A 27,848-nucleotide genomic window follows, 5' to 3' on the forward strand; every position below is an offset into this window, starting at 1 on the left:
GTGATCCTGGGGTCCCAGGATCGAGTCCCATGTTGGGCTCCCTGCGTGGAGCCTGCTTCTCCCTCTGCCTGTGTCTCTGCCTCTCTCTCTCTCTCTCTCTCTCTCCCCCCGTGTGTCTCTCATGAATAAATAAATAAAATCTTAAAAAAAAAATGGAAAGTACTAGCTCTCCTGTCAGTCTGGTTTCAAACCCCAACTCCACAACTGACTGTAACTTTTACCTCCCCATCCCTTAATTCATTCATGTGAAAACTAAGGATGGTGGTGCTAAATGGGACTTGAAAAGGTTTAGCTCACACATTGGTTGGTGTCTTTACCAGTATTTATTAAAACATTATTTTCTTAAGGGTCTGTGCAGAAACAGTTTCACATGATAAAGGTGTTCTAGAAATCACAGAACCACAGAACCACAGATCTTGACTGATCCAGGTCTGTGAAGCAGAGGTCCTTAAACAAAACAAAACAACAAACCGGGTGCATAGATTGAGTGGGATAATGCATGTAAAGCTCTGCTTTTTGTTTTTGTTTTTTGTTTTTTTTTTTTGCATGTAAAGCTCTTAACATGGAAATACGCAGACTGGCCCTGGCTGGTCCTGTATACACAGTAAATACTAGGAAAGGTGAGTTGTCATCATCATTGTCATCGACACAGATCCACCCCAGGGCTAGCAAACGTCCTGCTTAATATTTTTTGTACAAAGTGAGTAAGTAAAATGCTTGGCCCCTAGTATCTGTTATATTGCTATGACATAATACGATGTGTTTTGAGAGGTCTTTCCCACATGAGACTAAGATTTGCAACAAAGCTTGGAAAGCATTTTAATCTTATTTCTGCCCTGCTGCAGGGCTCGGAACACAAAAGACATGTATAAATTATGGTTTAAGATGAAGCAGATGGGTATCTTGCCATCATATATAAATTGCATTTACATGGACAAATGGAACTCTTGCCAAACTTTCAGTTCAGTTTCAAAATTAATCCCGGGAACAGTAGCTGCCATAACACACTTAAGTAGTTATTTAAGTAGTTATTGTTAATGATAACCTGGATACCAATCTCTACTGTATTAGTTTCCTGAGGCCATTGTAATAAATTACCACAAATTTATTGGATTAAAACAAATTTAGTGGATTAAAACAAGAGAAACCCATTACCTAACAGTTCTGGAAGCCAAAAGTCAGAAGTCAACAGGCTGACAAGATAAGGAAGCAACTCAAGTGTCCATCCACAGGTGAATGGATAAAGGAGATGTGGTATATCCACAATAGAATCTTATTCAGTCATAAAAAAAGAACGAAATCTTGCCATTTGTAACAACATGGATGAACCTAGAGGATATGATGCTAAATGAAATAAGTTGGATAGAGAAAGATGAATATCATACGATTTCACTCATATATGGAATTTGAAACAAAACAAACAAAAGAGATAAAGACTTAAATGCAGAGAACAAACTAGTAGTTGCCAGAGGGAGGTGAGGGTGGGTGGGTGAAATGGATTAAGGGGATTAAGAGTATTATAATCTTGATGAGCACTGAGAAATGTTATCAAATTCTTGCATTATTACTGTATGCCTGAAAGTAATAGGACACTGTCATTACACTTATATTTAAAAATGAAAAAAATAGGGGATCCCTGGGTGGCACAGGAGGTTAGCGCCTGCCTTTGGCCCAGGGCGTGATCCTGGAGACCCGGGATCGAATCCCACGTTGGGTTCCCAGTGCATGGAGCCTGCTTCTCCCTCTGCCTATGTCTCTGCCTCTCTCTCTCTCTCTGTATGTGACTATCATAAATAAATTTTTTAAAAAATGAAAAAAATAAAAAATAAAAGATATTACCCCTCTCCCACCAAAAAAGTCAATAGGCCAAAATTATGGTGTCTACAGACTTCAGCTACTTCCAGAGGCCCTGCGGGTGGGTGTGTTCCTTGCCCCTTCCCGTCCCTCACGGCTTCTGGCACTCACGGACATAAGGTTGGGTTGCGTCTTTCCCATCTTCAAGGCCAGCACATTCAAAGCTCTCACTACTTTGTCTTCACACTGACACCTCCTCTATGTGTCAAATAAGGACACTTGTGGTTCCACCAGAATAAATCAGGATAAGCTCAACCTTAACTCAGGCACATGTGCAAAGACTCTTTCTTTATAAGGTAACATGTACAATTTTCAGGGAGTAGGACCTACTATCTGTGGGCCACGCTCCAGCCTACTACATGTATTTTCCACGTAAAAGCTGATCAAAGACTGTACCGCATTTGGTTTGTGAACAGCCTTATATTATAGGTAACATTTTTAAGGAAGAACCAGGAGGGGTACAAAAGTAGTTGTTCTCATTACTATTCTCTCATCTGACCCTCCTAACCACTGTGGGGTGAACACGGTATTTCTACTTAAACGATAACAACATTTTTAAGTATCAGGAATGGCGTCTAAGATGTGATTTGAAGCTGGTGTATTCTTTAGGCCTCTATTTCAACTCTGCCAACTTTCTTATTACCCATGACACCTACAGTTGTGCTTCTAAGGAGTCATGTTTTCTGTGTGTCTGACGGGGAAAATGCCTTATAATAGCCTAAGTATCGCCAAATATTTCCAACATTCCGTGAATTTGCACACTCACTAGAAATAAACTGTAAGGTAATGTGTTTTAAACAGCTTTTGTTAAAGTTAACATTTTACCACCCTAAATGTAGGCTGAATGAGGAAGCCTTTTAAAAATGATCTTGGTGGTTCACCTGGTAACTATGCACATTGCACTTATTTATGACACATACTAGAGAACAGCTTAGTTTGATGTTCAACTTTTTAAAGACATTCCTAGAATATTCCAAGAAGCTCTAAGCAACCAAAAGACAATTTACAGTCACTTAGGTATTTGCTCGAAATATTAAGAGCCATCCTCTTGGAATTTATCTTGACTTTAATAGTTAAACATTATTAGTGCACAGGTTTGTGTTGCTTCTATAGATTAAGAATTTATAAACTTTGAAATCCCGAAGCCATAATTTAGGGAATCGTGGGGATCAATTCATCCAAACCACTTATTTTACCAATAACCCTCAGGAAGCTGTGGCTTCTCCAAGGCAACAGAGTAAGTTTGAGATGCTGATGGAAATTTCACTTGTTAACAAGCTCAAGTGAAGTATTTTTCTCATGCTTCCTTCCTCCCCCCTCCCTCCCTTCCTCTCTTTCTTCTTTCCTTGCTGGTTTCTATCTTTCACGCTTTCAGTCAGGAATCAAAGTACAATATCTTGCCTTCCAGCCCCATGTATAAAGACTAGGGATAGCAAGTGTTAGTGATTTCTCATCAATAAGAGGTTTTCTGATTCTCTGTGATCATCAAAATCAGTACAAGTTTGATTTCAGGAATAGTTCTCACATTTCTGAGACTTTCATTCCTATGAGTTATGGACAATGGCCCCTCCCATATAATGTATATAAATATAATCTACTTAAGAAATATTATTTTTTAAAAAGAGAAATATTTATTATTCACTCAACAAATATTTATCAAGTTCCTATGATGTTTCAGGAAAGATACAGAGGATATAATGCTGAAAAAAGATAATGCTCCAATCCTTATATATTTAAAAACATGTGCATATAGTTAATAATACAGCACTGTGCACTTAAAATTGGTTAAGAAGGCAGATTACATGACGTGTGTGTGTGTGTGTGTGTGTGTGTGTGTGTGTTTTCACAGTCTTTATTTTTCAGAGCAGTTTTAGTTTTTTTTTTTTTTTTTTTAATTTTTTTTTTTTTTTTCCCCATGCAGGACTCGATCCTGGGGCCCCAGGATCACACCCTGGGCTGAAGGTGGCACTAAACCGCTGCCCACTAAACCTGGGCTGCCCAGAGCAGTTTTAATTTCACAGCAAAACTAGGGGACCGTGTTGAGATCTCCTACGTACCCCTGATTCCACGCTCTCCCCACCAGAGCAATTACCTTTGTACAGCTAATGCACCTACAGCATTGTCTCTCAAAGTTCGCAGTTTACATTAGGGGTCACTCTTGGTGTTGTACACTTTGGGGGTTTGGACGCATGTATAACGAGGTGTATCCATCATGACTGTATCATGCAGAGCACTTCCAGGCTTAATGACTTTCTGTGCTCCCCCTATTCATCTCTGCCCTCCTCTCTAACTCCTGGCAACCACTCATCTTTTCACTGTATCTAGAATTTTGCCTTTTCCGGAAAGCCACAGAGTTGGAATCACATAGTAGGTAGCCTTTTCTGACTAGCTTCTTTCATTTAGGAATATGTGCTTATGTTTCCTTTGTGTCTTTTCACAGCTTGATAGCTCATTTAGTGCTAATATTCCACCTGTCTGGATTATTACTGCTTATTTATCGACTAATCTACCAAAGGAAGGTTGCTTCTAGGTTTTGGCATTGTGAATAAAGCTGCTATAAATATCCATGTACGAGTTGTTATGGTGTTGTGAGTTTTCGATGCTTTTGATAAATATCAAGGAGTGTGATTTCTGAATCATATTTAAAAGTATCTTTAATTCTGTGAGAATCTGCCAAACTGTCTTCCAAAATGCCTACCATTTTGCATTCCCAATATGTCATGTGATTTTACCAAAAAAAAAAAAAAAAGGAGAGAGAGAGAGAGAGAGAGAGAGAGAGAATCAAAATGAACAAGTAAATCAATGAATTATGTAATATAATTTCAAGGAATGTTACCTGTTATAAGGAAAGAAAAGCCAAGATGAAGGGTCAGAGATTTTTCTCTTACTCATGGATTTTTAGAACAAGGCTATAAATTGTCTTAAATTGTAGCCTAATACTTTTGATTTGGGTGTGGTTCAAAGAAGTCGGCTATCTTGCCATTAAAACAATTATCTATTTTGGACACACTAGTACTTTCTAAAATGAAACTACATAATGATGAACTCAGAAAATAGTCATTTACCGTATCACTTTTGCCCCCAAGGAATAATCCCTATAAAATTAATATTCATGCATTCAAATTATTAAGAGAATAAGGAAACTGATCCCATTGCATTTATGTGAGCTTTTCTGAATTGTAAAAGTTCTCAGAGGCATAGCTAGCTATCCCATGTAGTAATTCTGAAGATAATACTAACACAACACCTACAAACTCATGGCGTATGCATTTCTATTATGGATTGACTGGGAGATTGTGTGTATTTATAATTTTTAAGTCATTATTATTTAGATTTGTTTCTTCTCCTTGTCAATCCTTCCATCCATCTTCACAAATTTGCTTAAATGAATCCTCCCCAAATTCCCTTTTCTCATGCCTCTAACTAGTTGTAGCTCCTTTGTCTTCCTATATCCCAGCCTGTGTTCTTGAGTAGACTATTTAACATGTAAAGTTGTCATGGGAGGGATAAACTCCATTGTACATTTGGACATAAAGGCTGGGTTGGCACATAGGTTCCAGGAATAATGTTGGATTCATGATGCACAAAGGAGGTGATAATGGAGGGAAGGAGGGGCAGAGAAGCAAATACAACATAATAATGTATCTCTGAAAATTAAAAACAAAGAAATTCTATCATTTCCTTCCAGGCACAGAGATAGAGATTTCCCTATTGCCACTTGTCATTGAAAATTTGAATGTAGCAAGTAAATATAAAATGAGAAGAGTGAAGACACTTAATATGTTGGGAATGAGGGTGGAATTATTTGCAAGGGAGCATTGCTAACAAAAATATGGTGATGCAAATACATTGTGCATGACTTGGGACCTGAAATGATTAAAATTACTTATAGGCTCTGATGTGAGGGATACTAAGGAAATGAGTGAGGATGACAGGGAGGGATAGATGTATTCAGTGGTTTTCTGGATACATTTTATGAGTCTAATATCTAGTCACTTTTTTGCAATGAACTTTTCTTTCCTGTGGGAAATCCAGCTGTTTTCAAAAGGGCTAATCCTGTTTTACAAAAGGGTGTATGTGTGTGTGTGTGTGTGTGTGTGTATATATATATATATATATATATATATATATGCATTGTTTCTTCATTTAACAAATTAATATTCTGAGGTACATAAAAATATAATGCTTATAAAAAACATGAAAATAAGAAATCAAACTTTCTCCTTTACTTGAAGCATGGCAGAGAACACTAGCTATTCCCCAGCAGAAAATAGAAACAGTGACCCAATTGCTCCGAGGGCACATGTCACACAATCTCAATGGAGAATCATTTCTAAAATTGCATATAATCTTAGATTCAGGCATAGAGCCAACATTCTGATGCTAAATTAGAACTTGGCAGAATTGATTGCAGCAGTAAATAAAATAAAATTTAAGGTAGATTGTAATCTCCCTTAAGGCAGCAGTTCTGGCTTACTTCTGAAATGCTGAGTAAAAATGATGTGTCCCTGCAAAGTAGAAAATTCACTGATATAGTTGTATCTGGCACTGGAAATTCTCAGATTTATTTTTCTGTGTATTATGCTTTGGCTCTATCAAATTGGCTGCCCCAATCCCTTCTTATAACACATACCTACAACATTGATCTGGACACTAAAAGCCTGTACCTGCTTTAAGTATGAAATTGGATTCAGCTACAATCATCAAAATTAACTGCTTTCTTTCACCAATAAGTAGCTAACAATCTTTTTAATATATGTATTTTAAGTACTTATTTAATTTTATTTAGAGAGAGAGTGCGCATGTGCGGATGCAGAGGATCTCTAGCAACTCCCTGCTGAGTGCAGAGCCCAACATAGGGCTCAGTCTCATGACCCTGAGATCATGACCCGAGCTGAAATCAAGAGTCCAACATTTAACCAACTGAGCCACCCAGGTCCCTTTAATCTTTCATGTACAAGGGAATGTTTTTATGATGATAAAATACCATCTTTTTATGTTTGCTTTTTGGCTGTGAATAGCTACAAACTCTAATTCTTTTCTTCCTCTCAAAAGTCACCTCTTCATTAAAACATTCAGTGTCCACCACACCTGGGTTAGTATTGCCCTCATCTGTCTTCTTACAATGTTTTATTATAGAATGTTTATTTCAATCTGTTTATTATGATTATCTGTGTGATTTTTGTAATTACTAATGTGTCATTTTTATGTGGAAAATGTCATTATTAAATTCTGTTCTTTTTTTTAAAGATCTTATTTATTTATTTTGATGAAGTGAGAGAGAACACATGAGCCGGGGGAAGGGCAGAGGGAGAGTGAGAATCTCAAGCAGACTCCAGGCTGAGCTGAGCACAGAGCCAAAATCAAGACTCAAGACTTAACCAACAGAGCCACCCAGGCATCCCTTAAATTCTATTCTTTATATTTCTCATAGGCAAAGATCATTTTATATAATTTAAATTTAATTATATATATATAATCTACCATATTGTTGGGACAATATTAGGAATTAAGATGTTTATTTCAGACATGAACATATAAACCAATTTACAGGTGCTTCTAAATAAGCGATATTAAAGTACTTCCACAAACAGATTTTTATGTAATAAAATGCTTACTCTTTCCTGTTAAAAAATCACCTAAGACTCGCACCTAATAAAATGTTCCCTCCTTGCCTGTTTGTACAAAATGCTATTGATGGTGGGTTGGTTTGAAAAGTATCAAGTTCATATCTACCTAGAACTTCAGAAGGTGACCTCATTTGGAAATAGGGTCTTTGCATATGTAATTAAGTTAAAAACCAAGTTACAGGGTACCTAGGTGGCTCAGTGGTTGAGCGCCTGTCGTTGGCTCAGGGCGTGATCCTGGCGTCCTGGGATCAAGTCCCACATGGGGCTCCCTGCAGGGAACCTGCTTCTCCCTCTGCCTGTCTCTGCCTCTCGCTCTGTCTCTGTGTCTCTCATGAATAAATAAATAAATAATATTTAAAACAAACAAACAAACAAAAAACCCAGTTATACTGGATTAGGGTGGATCCTAAATTTAATAACTGGTGTCTGTGTAAGAAGAGCGAACACACACGGAGAAAGCCATATGAAGACAAAAAGCGGAGATTCTTGACAAGCCTAAGAATGAAGAATGTCAAGGATTGCCTGGAGGTACCAGTCACTAGAAAGAGGCAAGGGAGGATTATGATCTAAACCTTCAGAGGGAGCACTGCTGTCGGCACTTTGATTTTTTGACTTCTCACCTTCAGAACTGTGAAAGAGTAAACTTCAGTTGTTTTAAGCCACCCAGTTTGTGGTCCTTTATTACAGTAGCCCTGGGACCTGACGTAGATGGGTAAACTTTACATAATGGGTACACAACCAGCCAGCATAATCAGTTCACCCCAATTTCCCAGAACTAATCACTTTAAAAAAGGCAAACCAGCAGGTATAAAATAAAAGGCTGTAATGGAATTACTTAAAAACATCTCAGGCATGTCCTGGACTCAGTATATATTTGACTCACACTTTACACCTATTCATCTGCAGACAGCCGTGAGAATCCACTTTCAGAATGATGACCTGAAGCACTCTGTCACATTATGAAATAACCCATCATCTTCACTTGAATGTGTTTACTGAGGCAAGAAGATGGAATAATTTATTTTAGAGAGACTTACAGCCAGAAGAGTTGAATCAAAATGGATTTTCTTCTTAAAATTTACTAGAGATTTCTCTAGAGCAGTGGTTATTGACCTTTATTATTTTTGTCTCAGCCACGGATTCCCTCTGAGAATCTAAACCCTCTCCTTTGAAAAATACCTGTGTCTATCTATACCTTTTTTGTTATCTTAAAATTTCAGGATGGTCAGAGATTCCCTGATATCAGTTTTTATATCTGATAAGATCTCTAAGCATCCCTGTTGTAGAGAATAGTTATTTAGGGAAAGCCACTTCAATTTCCAAATTTGGAGGTTTTGTCCCATGTTTATTCAACTCACTTCATTTATTGGTGCTAAGAACAGACTTGGGCGTGGTTTTAACTTATTCTCACTGCACAGAGTCCAGGCCTATGTTTATTTTCTGTGTGTCAAAAATCTGAATTATAGTATTTTAGGGAAGGTAGGAGTCTAACTTCAAAAGTCAGCATCTAATTGAGAAATGAATCCAGGGAAAAGCAAAGTTAAAATAACATTATAAGGACAGGTAAGATGTCATTCATACACACAACATACTGTGACTTACACACATGCGTAACTGAATGATCCGTCAGCGGTACTTACAGTAAATGCTCAGAACCCTTCAGCGATGGTCTGCCATATACTAAAGCTGTTATCATGGACTTTAATCTTTATTAAGAAAAGGGGTACCTGGCTGGCTTAGTCAGTTAAGTGTCTGCCTTCAGTTCCGGTCATGGTCCCAGGGTCCTGGGATGGAGGCCCATGTCAGCCTCCCTGCTCAGTGGGAAGCCTGCTTCTCCCTCTCCCCTCTGCTCATTCTCTCTCTCTCTCTCTCTCCCTCTCTCCCTCTCTCTCAAATAAATCAATCTTTTTTTTTAAGTTGTTATAATACACAGGGTACCAAATTTGGGAAAACAGTGTCTACAATGTGAAAATTATCCATAGTGCTAAACCCATATCCCCAAGGAAAAATTAAAGGAAACAAATTAGAAATAAAGCAAACAAATCCCCTCTATTTTTAAAATTCATTATAGGTCCAGAGCAGACATGACTTACTCTTTGCTAATCAGACATGATCCCTGCAATATATGCATAGATACAGAAATTAGTTACATGAGAAAACAGTCGATGTTATCCACTATCCAAGACTTGGGGCTGTAAGGTGTCAGAGTCTGCAGGGATGGGGGCAACAAAGTGGTGGGCAGCTTCCTGGTCTTGGCAGAGGTAGCTGTGCCTTAAGACAACCAGCCCTAGGATGTATGGCGGTTATTCCTAAAGCTCAGTCTACAAGCGATCTATTCAGTTTTCCCAACAACTTTGTATAAACTCTATAAGACTTAATACATCCTTTTCTTCCCATCAGAGAATTCTTCTCGTCACAGCTGAGAATAGCAACTGGAGCACTGCATCTAAAAAAACCATCTTCTATTCTTCATACCCCTGGGATGTCAGTGGCTCCTTGGAATTACTTGGAAATCTACAGATTGCTCAGTGACTTGACCTGTGACAAGAATTTTCTGCCAGTCACTTATAGCAAGATCAATACAACCAAACATAAAAAGAAATTAAATCATAATGTTATTAGGAGAAGCTAGAGGAGTCACATTAGTAATTCAGAGTCAGGTTAAACCCACAAGCCATGCAATAAAAGGGTGAGCAAAAGAACTGAGAGACTAACAAGAAAAAGAAAATGAAGTCATGGAATAGTGAGAGGAGAAAACTGCCACCGAGACAGAGTAAGACTGACAAATTTCTGATCTCCATCAATGGGCAGAGTGAGGTCCACTTTTAAGGTTCTTGATTTAGTGATTTTTATTTTTAGTGTGATTATTTATTTTATCCTTACCTTGAACCACCCTGAATATGTCTTAGGAAAATAATCAATCGTAACAATCTATCTTAAGACAAACCACCATAAAAAAATAGTGGTGTGCAGGACAGGTATCTTTCTCCCTACTTTCTTTTCTTTCTTTCTTTTTTTTTTTTTGTACTCTCTCCCTTCCCTTTTATCTCCATCTACTAATTAAATATAGATTGTGTTTTAATATCAATCTAAATCAAGTATTACCAACTATATATTCCTTTCAAAAGTCCTGGATGTTATCAAGCTCACACATTCCATTAAGGAGGTTCAACTAGTGAAAGATCCTTGTCACAATGTCTAATGTATCTATTACTTCAATACTTACATATTGTCCTTATTCTTTGAGTCTTTATATCTAGGACCATTATAGATAAACTTATTTTATCCTAGGGGATAAATGAATAATTTTAAAGAAAATCAGAAAGAAGAGTTGAGAGATGGTGTTTTGAAGGTGCAGAGTCAAAGAGACTTCTCAGCTTTGGAGCCCATAAGATTGCTATATGTTATGATAATACAGTTATCATATATATGGAAGTCAGAAAAGGGAAGCTGAGTTTTTTTTCTTTCTTTGTTTTATTTTTGGTGCAAATTTTTATATTAGTTCTAGCCACATAATAACCAAATGCAAAATTGGATGCACAAAAATAGATTGTATAAGATATATCAAAACCAGATCATCAAAAAACTGCCAATGAACAAAAGTCCAGGACCAGAGGCTTCATAGGTGAATTCTACCAAACATTGTTTAAAAAGGGAGTTAATATTTAATATCTATTCTCCTTAAACCATTCTAAAAAATAGAAGAGGAAGGAAAACTTCCAAATTCATTCTATGAGGCCAGCATTACTCTGATACCAAAATCAGACAAAGACACTACAATAAACAAAGCTACAAGCCACTACCTCTGATGAACACTGATGCAAAAATCCTCAACACAATATTAGCAAACACAATTCAAAAATACATTAAAAAGATCATTTACCACAAGAAAGTGGAATTTATTCCAAGGATGCAAGAGTGGTTCAGTATTCACAAATCAGTCAATGTGATATTTCACATTAACAAGAGGAAGTATAAAAGCCATACGATCATCTCAGTAGATACAGAAAAAACATTTGACAAAGTACAATATCCATTCATGATAAAAAACTCTCAACAAAGCAGATTTAGCAGACTACCTCAACATAATAAAGGCGATAATGAAAAACCCACAGCTAATATTTTACTCAAAGGTGAAAAATTGAGAGCTGCTCCTCTAAGGTCAGGAACAAGACAATGATGTCCACTTTCACCACTTTTATTCAACATGGTACCCTGAAGTCCTAGATGCAACAATCAAACAAGAAAAATAAATGAAAGACATCCAAACTGGTATGGAAAAAGCCAAAATACTATTTGCAGATTAACATAATACTTGATGTACAAACCCCTAAAGACAACACTAAAAAATTCTTGGGGCTGATGAATGAACACAGTAAGGTCATAGGATCTAAAATCAAAGTACAGAAGTCTGTTGTGTTTCCATATGCTAATAACGAAGCAGAGAAATTAAGAAAGCAATTCCATTTACAACTGCACCAAAAAGAATAAAACATCTAGGATTAATTTAACCAAGGAGGTGAAAGACTCATATTCAGAAAATTATAAGATGCTGATGAAAGAAACTGAAAAATGACATGAATGAAGGGAAAGACATGCCGTGCTCATGGATTGAAAAAATTCATATTATTAAAATGCCCAGGGCCTGATCCCCACAATCCCTGGGTGGCTAAGCAGTTTAGCACCGCCTTCAGCCCAGGGCCTGATCCTGGAGACCTGGGATTGAGTCCCACATCAGGCTCCCTGCATGGAGCCTGCTTCTCCCTCTTCCTGTCTCTCTCTCTCCCTCTCTCTCTCCCTCTGTGTGTGTGTGTGTGTGTGTGTGTGTGTGTGTCATGAATAAATAAATAAAATCTTAAAAAAAGAAATATTTAAAAAAGCCTGTAATACACAAAGCAATCCAAAGGTTTACCCAAAACAATCTACAGACTAAATGGAATTCCTATCAAAACACCAATAGCTTTTTTCACAGAACTAGAACAAATAACCTAAAATTTATATGGAACCACACAAAAAACTTGTATAGTCCAAACAATCTTGAGAAAAAAGAACAGTGCTGGGAAGTATTACAGTCCCAGATTTCAAGATATACTGCAGAACTACAGTAAATAACATAGTACGCACCAGCACAAAAATAAATACATAGATCAATGGAGCAGAATAAAAGGCCCAGAAATAAACTCATGTCTATATGGTTAACATGACAAATGAGTCAAGAATATACAATGAGGGAAAAGACAGTAATAACGGTGTTGGGAAAACTGGACAGCTACATGCAGAAGCATAAAACATGACCACTTCCTCACACCATATACAAAAGTGAACTCAGAATGGATTAAAGACCTAAATATGAGACCTAAAGCCAAAAAAAGAAAAAAAAAAAAAAGAAAAAAAAACAGACAGTGATCTCTTAGACATCACCCCCAGCAACATGTTCATGGATACATATCCTCAGGCAAGGAAACAAAAGCAAAAATAAACTACTGGGACTACATTAAAACAAAAGGCTTTTACACAGCAAAGGGAACTATCAAGAAAACAAAAAGGCAGCCTACTGAATGGGAGATTTTTGCAAATAACATATCCAATGAGGGATTAATATCCAAAATATACAAAGAACTTATGCAACTCAACACCAAAAGAATAAGCCATTCGATAAGCAGAGAATCTGGATACATACGGATACATAAACAGATGCTTTATATCACTGATCATCAGAAAAATGCAAATCAAAACCACAATGAGATACTACCTCATACCTGTCAGAAAGGCCAGTATCAAAAAGACAGGAAATAACAAGTGTTGGTGAGGATGTGGGGAAAGGGGAAACTTTGTGCACTTTTGGTGGGAATGTAAATTGCTACGATCACTAAAGAAAATAGTATGGAAAGATATGGAAGCCACCTAAGTGTCCACCAACAGGTGGATGCATAAAGAAGATGTGGTGTGTATATACACAACAGAATATTACTCAGCCAGGTAAAGAATGAGACGTTACCCTTTGTGACAATATGGATGCACCTAGTGTATATTTTGATAAGTCAGATAAAATCAAATACCATGTGATTTTCCATTTATGGAGAATCTAAAAAAAAAAAAAAAAACAAAACCAAAAAACAGAAAAACAAAACAAAACAAAAAGCCAAAAACAAATGAGCAAACAAAAACAGACTCTTCAATACAGAGAACTAACTGGTGGTTGCCAGAGGGGAGGTAAGTAGGGGGGAGGATGAAGTAGATGAAAGGGGGTAAGAGGTACAAACTTCCAGTTTTAAAGTAAATTAAGTCGTGGAGATGAAAAGCGCAGCACAGGGAAGGTAGCGAGTGACACTGTCGTACTAACGCTGTATGGTGACCTGATGGATGATGACCAATTGTCACAGTGAGCAGCGAGTAATAGAATCGTAAAATCACTGTGTCACTCGCCTGAAGCTGATGTGACGTTTTATGTTGATTATACTTCAATAATGAAAACAAATAAGATAAAGTAGCCATACTAGCCTTCCCACAAACCAAAACAAAATAAGAAAACAGAGACAGAAACTTCTAGGAAACTGGTGATATTCGTACTATAAAACCAAGTTTTACATCGTGAGGAATCTAGCATTGTACAAGATCATACACTAAAAACACGGGATATATGAGAAAACTGTGACAGAGGAAGGCCACTTACCATGGAACTTTGTCATCATAGCATTAAGAATATAATAATGATATCAGTAAAAACTATAGCCATAATTTTGTTTTCCATGATTTATCCCAAATACCATAGTCAATTGTTTGCAGCCTTATAGTTAAGATTTAGTATTTCCTCCTCTGAGATGAAGATCCTAAACGGAATTAATTCAAATAAATTTAGTACCTTATCATCAAAATTAAAACCTAGGGCATACTTTTCACTAATCTCTTGTTTTAATTCAGGGGAAATGTCTTAACAAAGTCTCCTGTATGGACAGCTTTGCCAGATATCTTCGTGCACTGAAAAGTATTTTTTATTTTATTTTTTAAAAAAGATTTTATTTATTTATTCATGAGACACAGAGAGAGAGGCAGAGACACAGGCAGAGGGAGAAGCAGGCTCCATGCCAGGAGCCTGATGCAGGACTCAAGCCCGGGGCTCCAGGATCACAATGCTAAACCGCTGAGCCACCTAGGGATCCCCTGTAAAGTGTTTTTTTAAAAAAAAATGCTTTCAAGGCACTTAACCGCCACTACCAGCACTGATGGGAGGTTCTTCTGTATATTTTCTTATTCCCTTGGATTGATAAAGAGTTCTCTAAAATGTAACAAGACTTTCCCCTGATTGCTTCAAACCTGAACAGGTTAGGAAAATTCATATATAAACCAAAACAATTTAAAGTAGAATTTACTGACATCATTCCACCATTTATGAATTCCTACTGTGGGGGCACAGATTTGACTTGCAATGAACCACGGAAGAGAATATAAGCAGAGAAGCGGAGGGCGAGAACTTGAAATTTCTGCCCCACACCCCATTTGCTTTTTAAAAAGTCTCAATAGTTTTCCTCCTCCAAGGGATATCTTAAATCTTAAAAACTAAATTCCTAAGTGCTAATGTAAAAGTGTCTTTTAACAGCCGCCTTCACATAATGGAAAAAATTCTGATCATTCTTTAAGAAAGTTCATTGTTCCACTAAAAGTTCCTGGTATCTTCACTCAGAAGTTCTCAGGGGACTTCAAGCTTCTTCCAGAAATACCTTTATATCTATATTATCTCTCTCTCACTTCCTTATATTTTGCTTAACTGATTTACCTGTTTGTTTGTTTTTTCTTGCTCTTCAACTAAAAATCTATGCAGTGTCTGGATAATTTTACTGTACGGGGTATGTGTCAATTATTTTGTTTAGTCTCTATATATAATGATCATTTATCAAAATAATAAATCTGAAAATTCAAGGAATTAATAAAAAGGAGTCTAATTAAAAAAATTAATTTGATATATGCTCACCATTAGGTTTTGTTCAAGAAGGCAAAAACTGTCTCCTCTTATCAGTTTTCATCTGGGAGATTTTTTTGGGGGGAGGGGGGATTGTTAACATGATGAAAATGAGTAGCACACTTCATTACAAAGTTTACATTTAGCAGATATTATGTCTGTAAAGCGGTATTTGTTTTAGGATTATTCCAGCCTATACACTTAGAAAATTAATATCATCCTATAAAAGTATCCTCCAGAAACAAAATATTTTGTTAGTCCTTATAAGCATTTGGGTTTTTAAAGATCTTTTCCATATAAGTATTTGTTATGAATATATTTTGATTTTGAAAGTGTTTCCTTCTTAAAGTCTAGATTTGAAAAAAATCATCTAAGATTAAAAGTTAACTAATGATGCTTAGAGATATAAATTAACCTATAAACCATAATTAGTGAGACTGATCAAGGAAAATGTATCATTAATTAGTCACAGTTTAAGAGTCTTAATTAACTAACTGTATTCAAGAAAAAAAAGGTGGAAATAGAAATGTGATGGAGGAATTATAGAAAATAAAGTAGTTGTGTAACAAGACAAAGAATCAAAAGAAGAAAATACGTATTTTATAAGGTCCTCACATTTTAAAGGCTATAATGAAAGCTATTCCAGTTTATTTCTACTCAACTTTACATTACTTTAAGATTAGCCTCAATAAATTTTTCATTCTAGATTGGCTCTTCCTAGCTTGAAGTCAATTTCCAGCTAGCCTCTTCTTCAGCTCCTATAATGTCATTGGGTGGACAGATGAATTTATGAAATGAAAATTAATTTTTAATATTAGCTCAAGCAAAATAGAATTAGAAGGGAAAGTGAACCTGAGAGGTATGAACTAAGATTATTATCAAATATATATAAAAGTAGGGATTATCTACTCTTTTGAAATTCTCAACCTTGCAATTCTTTTCCATTAGGACATAACTGAAGGTCAAATTGGCATGTGATCCAAAAATTGTGGCAAAGGTATATGTAGGTTTGCATATAAAGAAATGTATATGCAAACCCACATGTAGATTTGCCTGAAGTATATCTTACCTCATTCTGGAGATCTCGGATCATTTTGCTCTTTCTTTCCATGTCAGTCTTTAGAAAATTAATCTGAAAATGAGTGGAATAGTATGTAAGCACATTTTAAATTCATTTATATGGGTTTTATAAATTTATCTTCATGATTTTTGAAGCATAATACAATGATTATCTCTTTATCAACAAATGCTGAAAAAGAACAAAGGATTAAAATTTTCATTAACCAAACTTTCATTGCCCGGTTCACACGTATACCCACTGATTATAAAAAAAAACCTTTTCTCATAAGTAAAAGATTCATTTTTTTTTAAATGGAGAAGTCATGTATATTTTAACTATTTTTCTGTTATCTATTTAAACCTCAAATTTTTAAAAAAAATGTGTCTTAAAAAAACAAAACAAACCAATCAACAACAACAAAAGGCTATATTCTAGGGTGGGACCTAGAAACCCCCATTCATAAAACACTCTCCAGGTAATTTTGACCTATCGCAGGTTGGAAGGCAATTGCAGAGTGATATATTCCTGGTCTCTAAAGCACAGAATGTGATAATACTGTACCAAAGAAACCATGATGTTTCCTCCTGATCTTGATGTTGTTAAAATCTGTAATCTAGGTCAGTTATTTAAACTGTATTTGCATAAACATAGCAACTTTGCTGCCTGAGTATATCTGCCTGAGTATTTTGGGGAAAAAAAAAATCAGTATAGCGTAGTTGTTAAAATCTGAGACTTTAAAGTCAGTGAGGGTTCACTCTGATAAACTTTTTTTAATTTCCTAGTATTCACATTTTTTTTTTAAGATTTTATTTATTTATTCATGATAGTCACAGAGAGAGAGACAGGGAGGCAGAGACACAGGCAGAGGGAGAAGCAGGCTCCATGCACCGGGAGCCCGACGTGGGATTCGATCCCGGGTCTCCAGGATCGCGCCCTGGGCCAAAGGCAGGCGCCAAACTGCTGCGCCACACAGGGATCCCCCCCCCCTTTTTTTTTTAAAGTAAACAGAAACAGATAAAATTAATTTTACTAATATGTTTTATCTAATTCTATATTCTCAAAATATTATTATTTTGACATGGAATGGACTAATGCTATAACTGACATTATTTTCTGTGATATATCATTAAAATCCACTGTATGTTTTAATAGCATGTCTCAATTTGGCCTAGCCATTTCATAACGCTCAATAGCCTTATGTATTTAGTGCTTATTTATTGGACAATACTGTCTTAGAGGATCCCTGGAACGGTACAAGAGAGACGGGTAATGTGGATCATATCTAGCAGTAGACTGAATCAGTGGAAATAAAGTTTAGGAGTAAAATGAATTTTCACCAAACATAGAGATTTTTTTTTAAAAACATATTTCTGAAACATTTCAAACATAAACAAAAGATGAAGAAGTGATACATTAAATGCCTCTGGGCCCAACCCTAAACATAAACAGATGCAAATATTTTGTCCAGTTTTCTTCAGACCTTGTAAAAAAAATGATACACCTACTATTAAAGCCTCACCTAATTTTTCTTCCTTCCCTCTCCAGAAGTCGATGTTTATTACAACCTTGTGCATGTTTTTGTACGTTTTGCTTTTTGTGTATTGTGTTAATCCTTACCACAAATGTTAACACCCTTTGTTTTCTGGCTAGTGTAGGGGTCTTACACCATTCATTCAAATGGTAACAGAAATCTAAGCCGATTTTGGAGGGTCAAGCTACTATGAAACAGTACAAGCCTGAGAACTACCGTGACTATTGTTTAGATCATAATAATGTTCAAGCTGAATCTTAACTATGAAGATATTGCCAACAACCTAAAACACAGTCACACTCTCTGTCCCACTGAGAAGATAGTTCAATTTGGTTGATAAAAGCAAAGGAATAGAGGACTTGACACCATTCCAAATTAGATACGTATGCATTGCAACAGGATATTCCCCAATAAGCAGTTTCTGCACCCATTTCAATGGCTGTGTCCTGTGTCTCAGCCTATAGATAACCAATCTTGTGGCTGGACCAGCCTTTGTGGTTCTCAGTATGATTGTAAGACACCCTCAACAGTATCATCGGGAAGCTTTGAAGATTAAAAAATAATAATAATAAATTAAAATTTTAAAAAAGTTTACTTTTAAGTCCTGGAAATTACATGTCACTTCTGGGGGCCACACAGTGAGGCCATGGGTAGAAAGAGCCAGGAGGGCAGCCCAGGGGGCTCAGCGGTTTAGCGCCGCCTTCGACCCAATTGGGTTGATTGGGACTTCGACCCAATCGAGTTCCATGTTGGGCCCCCAGCATGGAGCCTGATTCTCCCTCTGCCTGTGTCTCTGCCTCTTTCTCTGTGTGCGTGTGTCTCTCATGAATAAACAAATAAAATCTTTGAAAAAAAAAAGAAAAGAAAAAAGAAAAAAGAAAGAGCCAGGGAGAGTGAAGGCCCGAGGTTCTGCATTTATTGGAGTGGAGGGTAGGGGCCTAGGGTTTCTTTGGGGTCACTTCCTACTGGTGAATTCAAAACATAAGAATGAAAATTAAAAATGCAAAAAGAAAATAAAAAAGCCACCTAAATGTCAATTACTGACATCAACCAAGATCTCCCAAACAAGGGAGCCTGGGGATTTTTTAGGAGCGTGAGCCTGGGATGGCGAGGACCTGGCCTGGCTCTGTAGCCAGTCTTGTGGCTGGCACTGCGTTTCTTTCAGATAGCCACCCAATCAAAGCTGAAGTTAGCACTTGTATTACAAAAAAGAAAATCAACTGTCGGAGCTTACACCGCGTCTATGCTAGCAGTTTTTAAATGCATTACTCTACACTGGGTGTGGGGGCTCAGACTCCTGACCCCCCAGATCCAGAGTTGCTCACTCTACTGACTAGGCCAGCCAGGTGTTCCAGTTTTTACTCTAATTAAAGTTAGCTGTTGGGGTCCTGGCTGGCTCAGTTGGTACAGAAGGCGACTCCTGATCTTGGGGTCAGGAGTCTGAGCCCCCACTTCCCCACTTTGGGCACAGTTTACCTAAAAAACTAAATAAATAAAAAAATAAAGAGTATAACGGAAATACATCGCAGTGTTAGGAATATAATTATTCAAATGGGAAACAGGGACGGAAAATCTCGAGAACGCAGTGTTCAAATATTCAAGAGCTAAAATATATTCAGACTATTCAAAAAGTATTAGCATTTGGAAGCCACTGCTCTAGAATCCCAACAGGTTTTCGCATCCCTGGAAAAGTAAGCATTCCTAGTAGATCGCTATGAATTTAATTCTCAGAAACAGAAAATGCCATTTATTTACTTTGAACAAAGAATGTAAGAACATAGCAATTCTTTACTCCTAATGAGAGTCAAAGTTAGAAGCTAATTTTTGCCTTTAGACTAATTATGTCTCACTTAGGGCAAGTTAAGCCATACAAATTAACAAGAGTAGTGAAATGCATCCAGTGAACATTAATATCTTTAATTACCCTAGTTAACAGAGAATGAGACCTCGTTCTTCCTTGCTGTCTGTTAGGATTTTTCATGAGGAACACAGGTTGAAAGACATGCTATCCCATTATTTGCTTAGGGATAATAACAAATGTTCCTTTGTTCATAAAAAAATATTTTCCTACAGAATTAGATCATGATGAATTTATTGCCTCTTCAGTTTAATTTGTCTTAAGTTTATCTTCTTTTATATGTTTGCGATTTAAGTTTATCCTTGAAGTTTCATGACATTTTACTGTAAGCTTATCAAATGATATATTTGCAACAATTTTTTGCATAAAATATAGAATGTTATCTTTATGGGAAGAGGAAAAGTAATTAGATATGTAATCAAGTGTAGCAATAAGATTAGCAGCTCTTCAATCGAAAATAGCACAATGTTTGCAGAATTAAATCCGGTTTTTCCCCTCTATTTGAGAGTGAACAACTACAGTCATCTTTATCTCTCCTTTTTACCCAACCTTCAATTACACCAACAGCCTTCCTAACAGAGAAAATAATAATAATTTACCCCCCAAAAATGCTTAAAAATACAAATCAGTTTCATTTTTAGTTAACCTAGAATTTTCAGTTGGGAGAACAGGTGCAAAGCATTCTGTTAGAGTCTAACCAAAATCTGGAAAAGGTAATTCCCAGTACTATAAAATCTGTCTAGATCCCAGCAGATGTACATTTAAAAAAATAACCATTGTTTTAATAAGTATATCTCAATCCCAGGTTTGTCAAAGGTGCAGTCATCTCTTTCTGAGATTCGGAGCTGAAACATATTAGTTATTCAACTGCAAACACAGGACAGTTCCTCCTGGTGACATGCTTTTCAAAAGCAAACTACCCAACACAGAGCCCTTAACCCCAGCCACCCCTTTGAGTTGGCAGGTTCTCACAGGTCAAGCCACCATACACCTGCCCTAACCACCCCAAGGTCAGGTACCAGACACCTTGGGGCGTTCCCAAGGCCCCAGAGCCTGCTGAGGTCTTCACACTGACTCCTCCTAAGCCTGCTCATCCGGCCCCTCGCACAGACACCACAGTAAAGGCTCTTGCCCAGAGCTTCTCACCATCCTCTGCCTCATGACCAAGTACTTCCCTGGGTAGTCACCTGTCACGACGCAGGGCGCTCCTCTTGAGAACTGTGAGAAACAAACTAAATTCTCATTGGTCGTCATTTCCTGACCTGTTGGCCGAACTGTCCTCTAAATTTCCCATTCATATATTATATTCTAAGACAGACTCAGGTCCTAGAAATAAGATCAAGGGTCCACTCCCCCATAAGTGGTATATAAGGTGGTTCTGGAGAATAAAGTGGAAATCTAGTGAGAAAATCTAAAGAGAAGCTTGATTCTCAACCTTGGGGTGTGTCAGGATCACCCGTGGAGTGGATTGAACTGAACAGGCAGAGGATGGCCCCATCCCTGAGGGATTCCTGTCAGTGGAGGGGGGGTGGGGCCTACGGATCTGCACAGCTCTACTGGGTTCCAGGTGGCTTATAAGCCGTAATTCACAGCACTGCTGTCCCAAGGTCAGCACCTCTATTTTTATCAGTAAGTGAGGGCTGGGAATTAGAAGATCTCTAACAATCAAATACAACAAAAATCTTTCTCGGACTGAATGCTGACCACGTAAGTATTTTGATGATCTTGGTTACTGCATTTTCTTGACTGTATTCTTTTATTGTTTACAGGTGTATTTATTCCATAGTGTTTTGGGGGAAAAAAGATAATTTCCCAGCCCTCAAAAAAGGACACACACACAAAAACATACTTACGGTAGCTTGTTGTTTTTCTGCTCTCTCAGATGTCTCTTTAAGTTGATTTTGCAGGACCTCCTGGAGAGACTTCATTTGTTCTCTGGGAGAAAAGAGAGAGCAAAAGAGAGACATAATTCTGTTATTTCCTGTGTACATTATGAAAGGAGGTTTTGCTGTCGACATGCATTTAGGAAACAACTAGAACTGTAGATAGGGACACAGTGAAGCATGTGGGGTGTATCTGAGCATCCTAGTAATAAAGTTTTCTCTCCCAGGCACCTACTAAAAGCAAGTTGTATTTAAAGGAAATTGCCTCGCTATAGTATCTTATGAGAATCCCACTGTGGGAATCATCTGGGAGCTGCATAATGTGCTAAATCAAATCAACGTAATAATTAGAGTTGAAAAGCTAATTTTAGTGACAGCATGCCAGGGTGTGAACATGCTGGTTAGGAAAAAAAAAAAAAGTCGCCACAGACTTGCCAATAGGATGAAATTACAACTTCCCCTTGGGGGCTCCTAATTGATTAATTCTAAGGTGGTGTACTTCAGACATCCTTTATAAAGCCTGAGACATTTTATAAAAAATGAAGAGAAAAGAGACTTATTTCGAACTTGAGGGCTGCCTCATTTATTGTGGCTAATAAAAGAAATATATACGTCTGTATATATACACACACATCACGTCTCAAGCTCACTCATACATATGGACCTTGTCTCACTTGTTAAAAATATAAACATTTCTATAATTATGCATTCCTCTCAAGGGTTTAAGATTGACTCACTTATGACAAATCATACTATCTTTCTGTGCCTATATTTTATCACCTAAGATACCACTTCCAAAAGTTCTGATACCAGATAAGGGTTGGTGCATGTGTGTGTGTTTGTGTGTGTGTGTGTGTGTTATTCTGGTTATAGGAATAAACTCCTAAAAGATTTTTAAAAATTTTACAAAAGGAATAAACTCCTTTAAAGCAACAATAGCCAAAGAGAAACCATTCTTAGCCTTACAAGTAGATCTGAAACTAATTTAAAATTCCCAATCCAGTGCCAAAAGACCACCTCTGCAACCCTTGTGCATAACCACGCTACGGAGCCTAGGGATTGGCGTGTACCCTATGAGGCCAATTTTCTTCATCTATAAAATGGGTCACTAATAGAGCTGCCTGATAGGTGTGCAGTGAGGTCAGATGACCCGACGAAGCCAAGATACTTAGCACAAAATGATCACTTAATAAATATATGACATCTCTGTCATAACCACCAGCACCACTCTAGGTCCTTAGGTTCATTCTGTGACCACCACATCCTACACAACTACGTGCTGTTCTTTTGTCCAATGGGATTTAATGACGCTCCCAGATTTCTTATTCTAGAAACTCTTAACTCCAGACTCAATTTCAGGAATATCAGTGAGAGTCTATAGGATTATTAAAATCGGGACACCTGGGTGGCTTAGTCGTTTAAGCACCTGCCTTTGGCTCAGGTCATGATCTCAGGGTCCTGGGATGGATCGTGTGAGTGTGTGTGTGTGTGTGTGTGTGTGTGTGTGTGTGTGTCCATGCATTGGGCAACCTGCTCAGCGGGGAGCCTCTTTGTCCCTCTCCTTTTGCCCCTCCCCCTGTGCATGCTCTGTCTCTGTTTCTCTCTCTCCCAAATGAAATCTTAAAAAATATTTTTCAAATCAAATCAATTTGGACTTTGTCAAGGCAAAATACAACTGGAACAAGTTATAATATAATCACAGTCCCTTTGTGTCTTAGATAACTTATGTTTGCCGACGTGAAGCTTGTAACATGCTTTTGCTTAGAGAGGATTTAAGTCTCAGCTTTCATTCCTTCCTCAAATACATATCAGTTATCAGGATTGTTTCATGCATGGACATCTAAAATGTAGACTTCTATTCCTGTTTCTGTTATCTTCCAGTCTTCCACAAAGAGCATTTGTGGCATAATATAACGTAACAGTAATACCTACACATGTCGTAGGCTTACAGTGCACCAGACACTCCTAGAATGTTCATATCAAACTATGACGTAATAGTACAAACAGAAAACTGCTACAGAGAGCGGTGGTGAAACTGTGTTCTAGATCTTATGGGTTCAAATTCTTAGAGTCACTATACCACCTTTACAGAGAGAGGGAAAGAAGGGCCAGAGGGAAGAAGGAAAGGAGGAAGGACCTCTGTGCTATCTCTAACACTCAGATCTTTAACAAGCACTGAATCAAAATATAAACTATTCTAAGTGATAAAAGAATTATGGTAAAAAAAAAGAATTATGGTAAGATTTTATGATTACTATTTCATTACGTTTGAGTTTTAAGATTATCATTTTTTTTAAAATTTTAAGTGATTCATATTTCTTTAAAGTATCACATACCTTATAAAAATAAAAATGAGTGTGTGTGTGTGTGTGTGTGTGTGTGTGTGTGTCAAAAAAATCCCACATCCTGACATCTATAGGCAATGTAGGGAGCAGAACAAAAATAACCTTAAAGCTGTTAACAAACACAGGAGAAGGCAGGGGATGCTGGACATTTTCACATCCAGGAAAGCTGTGAGCCAGGATGGTAAAGATGATCTTTGACCTTCTGGATGTCTCTATATCCTCTTCTGCCTTCTAAGCGTATTGCTACCTGTTCTCACTGCTCTCAGGCTTTCGGGAGCCCCCACTCTCTGCCTCACAGTCTGGCTACGTTATTATACTCTTAGAGAGTAGACTCCTGACTTGCTCATGGGCCCCCTCTACCAAGAGGGACTGACCCCAACTATCACTACAACTCTAGGGTGCTATTTGGTACCAAACTGAGTCTTTAATTCTAAAGAGCCGACGGCTCCAGACACACCTATGATAGGTTGCCCAGGTGTTGAGCACATTTCCACACAGAATTTCGTGGTTGCAAGGGATTTGACAGGTCAGCTGTTTCATACATCTTCACATCAATTTGTAAATTAAAAAAAAAAAAAAAACACTCACCAGAACCACACCACAGGAAAGCATTTTTTTTTTCAAGTGGTTACCAACAGGTATTGTAATGGAGCACTTGCCACTCTCCCGCACATTCTTTTTGTTTCCAGAGAATGCAATAGTGCCCGATCCTTTGGCACACGGAATCCAAAACTGCCTTCTGGGAATCTCCACCCACCAACCGCTCCAAACTCTTTAACACTGGACTTTGAAGGGAATTTCATGTTCAAGAAATAATAATCTCATTTAAATAATAAAAAGAGTCAATATAAGACACTTAGTTTGGTATTTGCAATGTGTCATTGGTTTGCCCCGAATATATGTCCATGATAGGGTTCTGGGCCAAAGGGCGAGGACAGCGGGGAAGATGCAAGATGGTGAGCACAGTAGAAAGCATGTAACATTTTGGCAGCTTCGTGCTTTGTGAGCAGTGAACTTAGGTGAAAGGGTGTGGCTATTGGGTGAAACAGCCGAGCAGATTCCACTTAACAGCTCTCATCAACTCGTGTAAGCCCTGTGAGCAACAAGTTCCTACCTATTAGATAGGGATGATCATATCTACTGTATAAGGTAATCGTGAGGATGAAATGGGAAAATATTTATAAAGCATGTGGCAGGCAGAGCTTCTACTGAGTGTATAACAAATGCTCGCTTGTTTCTACCTTAAAATATCTTTTTTTTTCCTTTGAGAGGCAATTTCAAATCTAGCTTTTTATGGTGCAAACAAATCTCATGATACGCTTTCTTAAAAAAAAAAAAAAAACGCAACCCAACACCAAGAAGACCAGACCAATTCTACCTATATGGTTAATAGATTACCCCATTTCTCACCACCGCCATCGCTATCATCGTGGTCAAGTTTCCATCCTATTACACGTGGCCCACGGAGGTCAGGTGCTAGCGCATCCGTCTACTGATGGGCTGACCTCTCGGGCTCTATCTTACGAGGATAACAGAGGACAATACTACAGATCCATAAATATTCTGTGATCTGCAGACAAGCAGCATAGTGTCCTGATCAAAAGAGAACTTGTTAGAAACGCACAATTTTCAGCCCCACCATAGATTTACTGTATACAAACCTGCATTTCAATATGATTCTGATGCATTCGTGTCTAAGTAAGAAAAGATTTTTGTGAAATTTCTGAATGGAGTTTGACACTATGGGGGAAAAAAAAGAACTGAGGAAATTAAAGGAATGTACAATCTTACCTTTGTCTTTGACCTATTTCCAGAAGCTTCTCAACATCAGATTTGGAAGATCTCTCATCATTTTTCAAAGACTGATAAGAAAAGTGGGAAAAGAAAATCTTATTCAAGTGATAAATTGAGACTCACTTTAATTTGTGTCGGTGGCACAGGTGTGACTGCTCTTACGCCCAGGAACGAGAATGTGCAAATGAGGCCAAAGTGATGCTCAGGGCTCTAGGGATGCACATGGGGATTTCTGACACCAAACCCAGGACGGTGCTACGCCGTCATGAAAGGGAAGAAGCTGAGTGTCAGCCTTGGAGGGGGAACTGCTCTCCCATTTCTAGGGCATTTACTACAACACACATCTTCTGCTCTATGACAAACCAGCTCTGGCATAGTTTCTACAGATTCAAATGGACATAAAAGATCTCTCTGAATCCACTAAGTGATAACATGATTCGAGAATCAGCTAAGTGATAACATGATTCGAGATCACAGCAGCCAAAGAGCATGCACCTGTTAGGTCTTGCCTATTTATGATGAGTGAGCAACGCACCAGAATACACAGAGAAACTAAGGCCATGTAAAACCGTAACTGCTCTGACAAGGTCGGGTATTTAGGGGAAAAAAATTAGAAAGTACTGGCTCAGTCATTAGTGTTTATTGACCCTGGCGAAGTCAGCATCCACAGGCCGGGACTTCACACAGCCCGCTGAGCTGTTCTCATTACACACTCTGTCCCCTGAAGTCTTCCCTGACAACTTTTCTATTTATACGCAACAAACTATTTAACAGGGCAAGCAATCTTTCTTGACATTAGAAGCTGAAGCTGGTATTAGGAGCAGAGACACTGTTTGCAGGAAGAGCAGCTGTGGCCGGCAGGGAACGGACACTCTCAGGGACGGCGGACACTGTTTACTCGGTATCTCTTGAACAAATATCTGTCGTGAATTATGCAAAGTCCTATGCAGGGGCACAGTGTCTGCCTTCACAAATTCCATAGTCTAAGGCTAACATCAGGCAATTTTCATACCACAAAATTAGCATTCTGATCAGGATGTGGTGGGCTGAACTGCGTAAGGGAAACTTCTTTCCTAAAATAACTGACTGAGGTCATTCCTCGATCAATACAAGTTGTCTTGCTTATTTGGAAAGAACAGCTTGACACAAAATACAAAGAAAACAGGACGAAGAATTCAAGCGAGAGGCGGTGGAGGGCACTGCCCATCACGGGATTTTACAGCTCAAAGTGCATCACCGTCCTATGACCTGAGGCAGGTCCCCAAATCTGCCCTTTGCCTTCCTTAGGTGAAAAACAGGGATGAGATTTTTGAAGTGTCTGCTTTAGACAGTGACTGGAAAACTCAGAGGACCAAAGAGATGCGGAAAACGCTTGATGAAAAGTGCAACGAAATATGCCTGCTGATGTATGGACCATCTGCTATATACTGGACATTCTGAAGGAAACCAAGACCAAGTAGATGAGTATCTTCAAGAAATTCAAAATTTAAAAAAAAATGAAAAAGAATATGAGATGCAGAAATGAAAAGGGTAGATACAGATAGGAGTCGGCCAGGCATATCTAAGTGGAAGAGCTGGAGGGTCCTTGATAATTTACCTAGCAATGTCCAGAGAAGTGGGGTGTACTCCTTGGGAAATATTCTGGGTTCTTTTCAGGATACTAAAGGTTGATATGCCTCTTCATGAATCAGCATAGTGCTTAGTGGTTGACGGGTATTGCCATCCCATTCAGGGGCCACGGTTACAGAGAAGACTGCAACAGAACTTTCAAAGCTCCTACCTTCACGGAGTCCCACTGGGGGAAACATGTGGAATGGTCTCTGTAGTGTTCACTCTGAGTTTAAAACCTAGAATCAGTATTTATTAGATGTATGAGTGGGCACTTCCTTGGCCTACTAACCTCATTTTATGAGTAAAATATTACCTTAATTTTGTG

General features: G+C 37.9%; 1 protein-coding gene across 2 annotated transcripts in view; it reads right to left on the bottom strand.

Annotated features, from left to right (window-relative positions):
• LUZP2 (leucine zipper protein 2) overlaps window positions 1–27,848 on the bottom strand; it is a 477,600-nt gene that overhangs the window by 231,034 nt on the left and 218,718 nt on the right. For both annotated transcript variants that reach the window (XM_041730695.1, XM_041730696.1), the window contains exons 3-5: window positions 25,910–25,980; window positions 21,744–21,825; window positions 16,511–16,573 (exon numbers count right to left, since the gene is read on the bottom strand). In XM_041730695.1, the coding sequence (XP_041586629.1) occupies window positions 16,511–16,573; window positions 21,744–21,825; window positions 25,910–25,980 (216 nt within the window). The remainder of the gene's footprint in view (window positions 1–16,510; window positions 16,574–21,743; window positions 21,826–25,909; window positions 25,981–27,848) is intronic.

The sequence above is a fragment of the Vulpes lagopus genome, chromosome 15, assembly GCF_018345385.1.
Source record: "Vulpes lagopus strain Blue_001 chromosome 15, ASM1834538v1, whole genome shotgun sequence".
In the NCBI taxonomy this organism is placed as follows: domain Eukaryota; kingdom Metazoa; phylum Chordata; class Mammalia; order Carnivora; family Canidae; genus Vulpes; species Vulpes lagopus.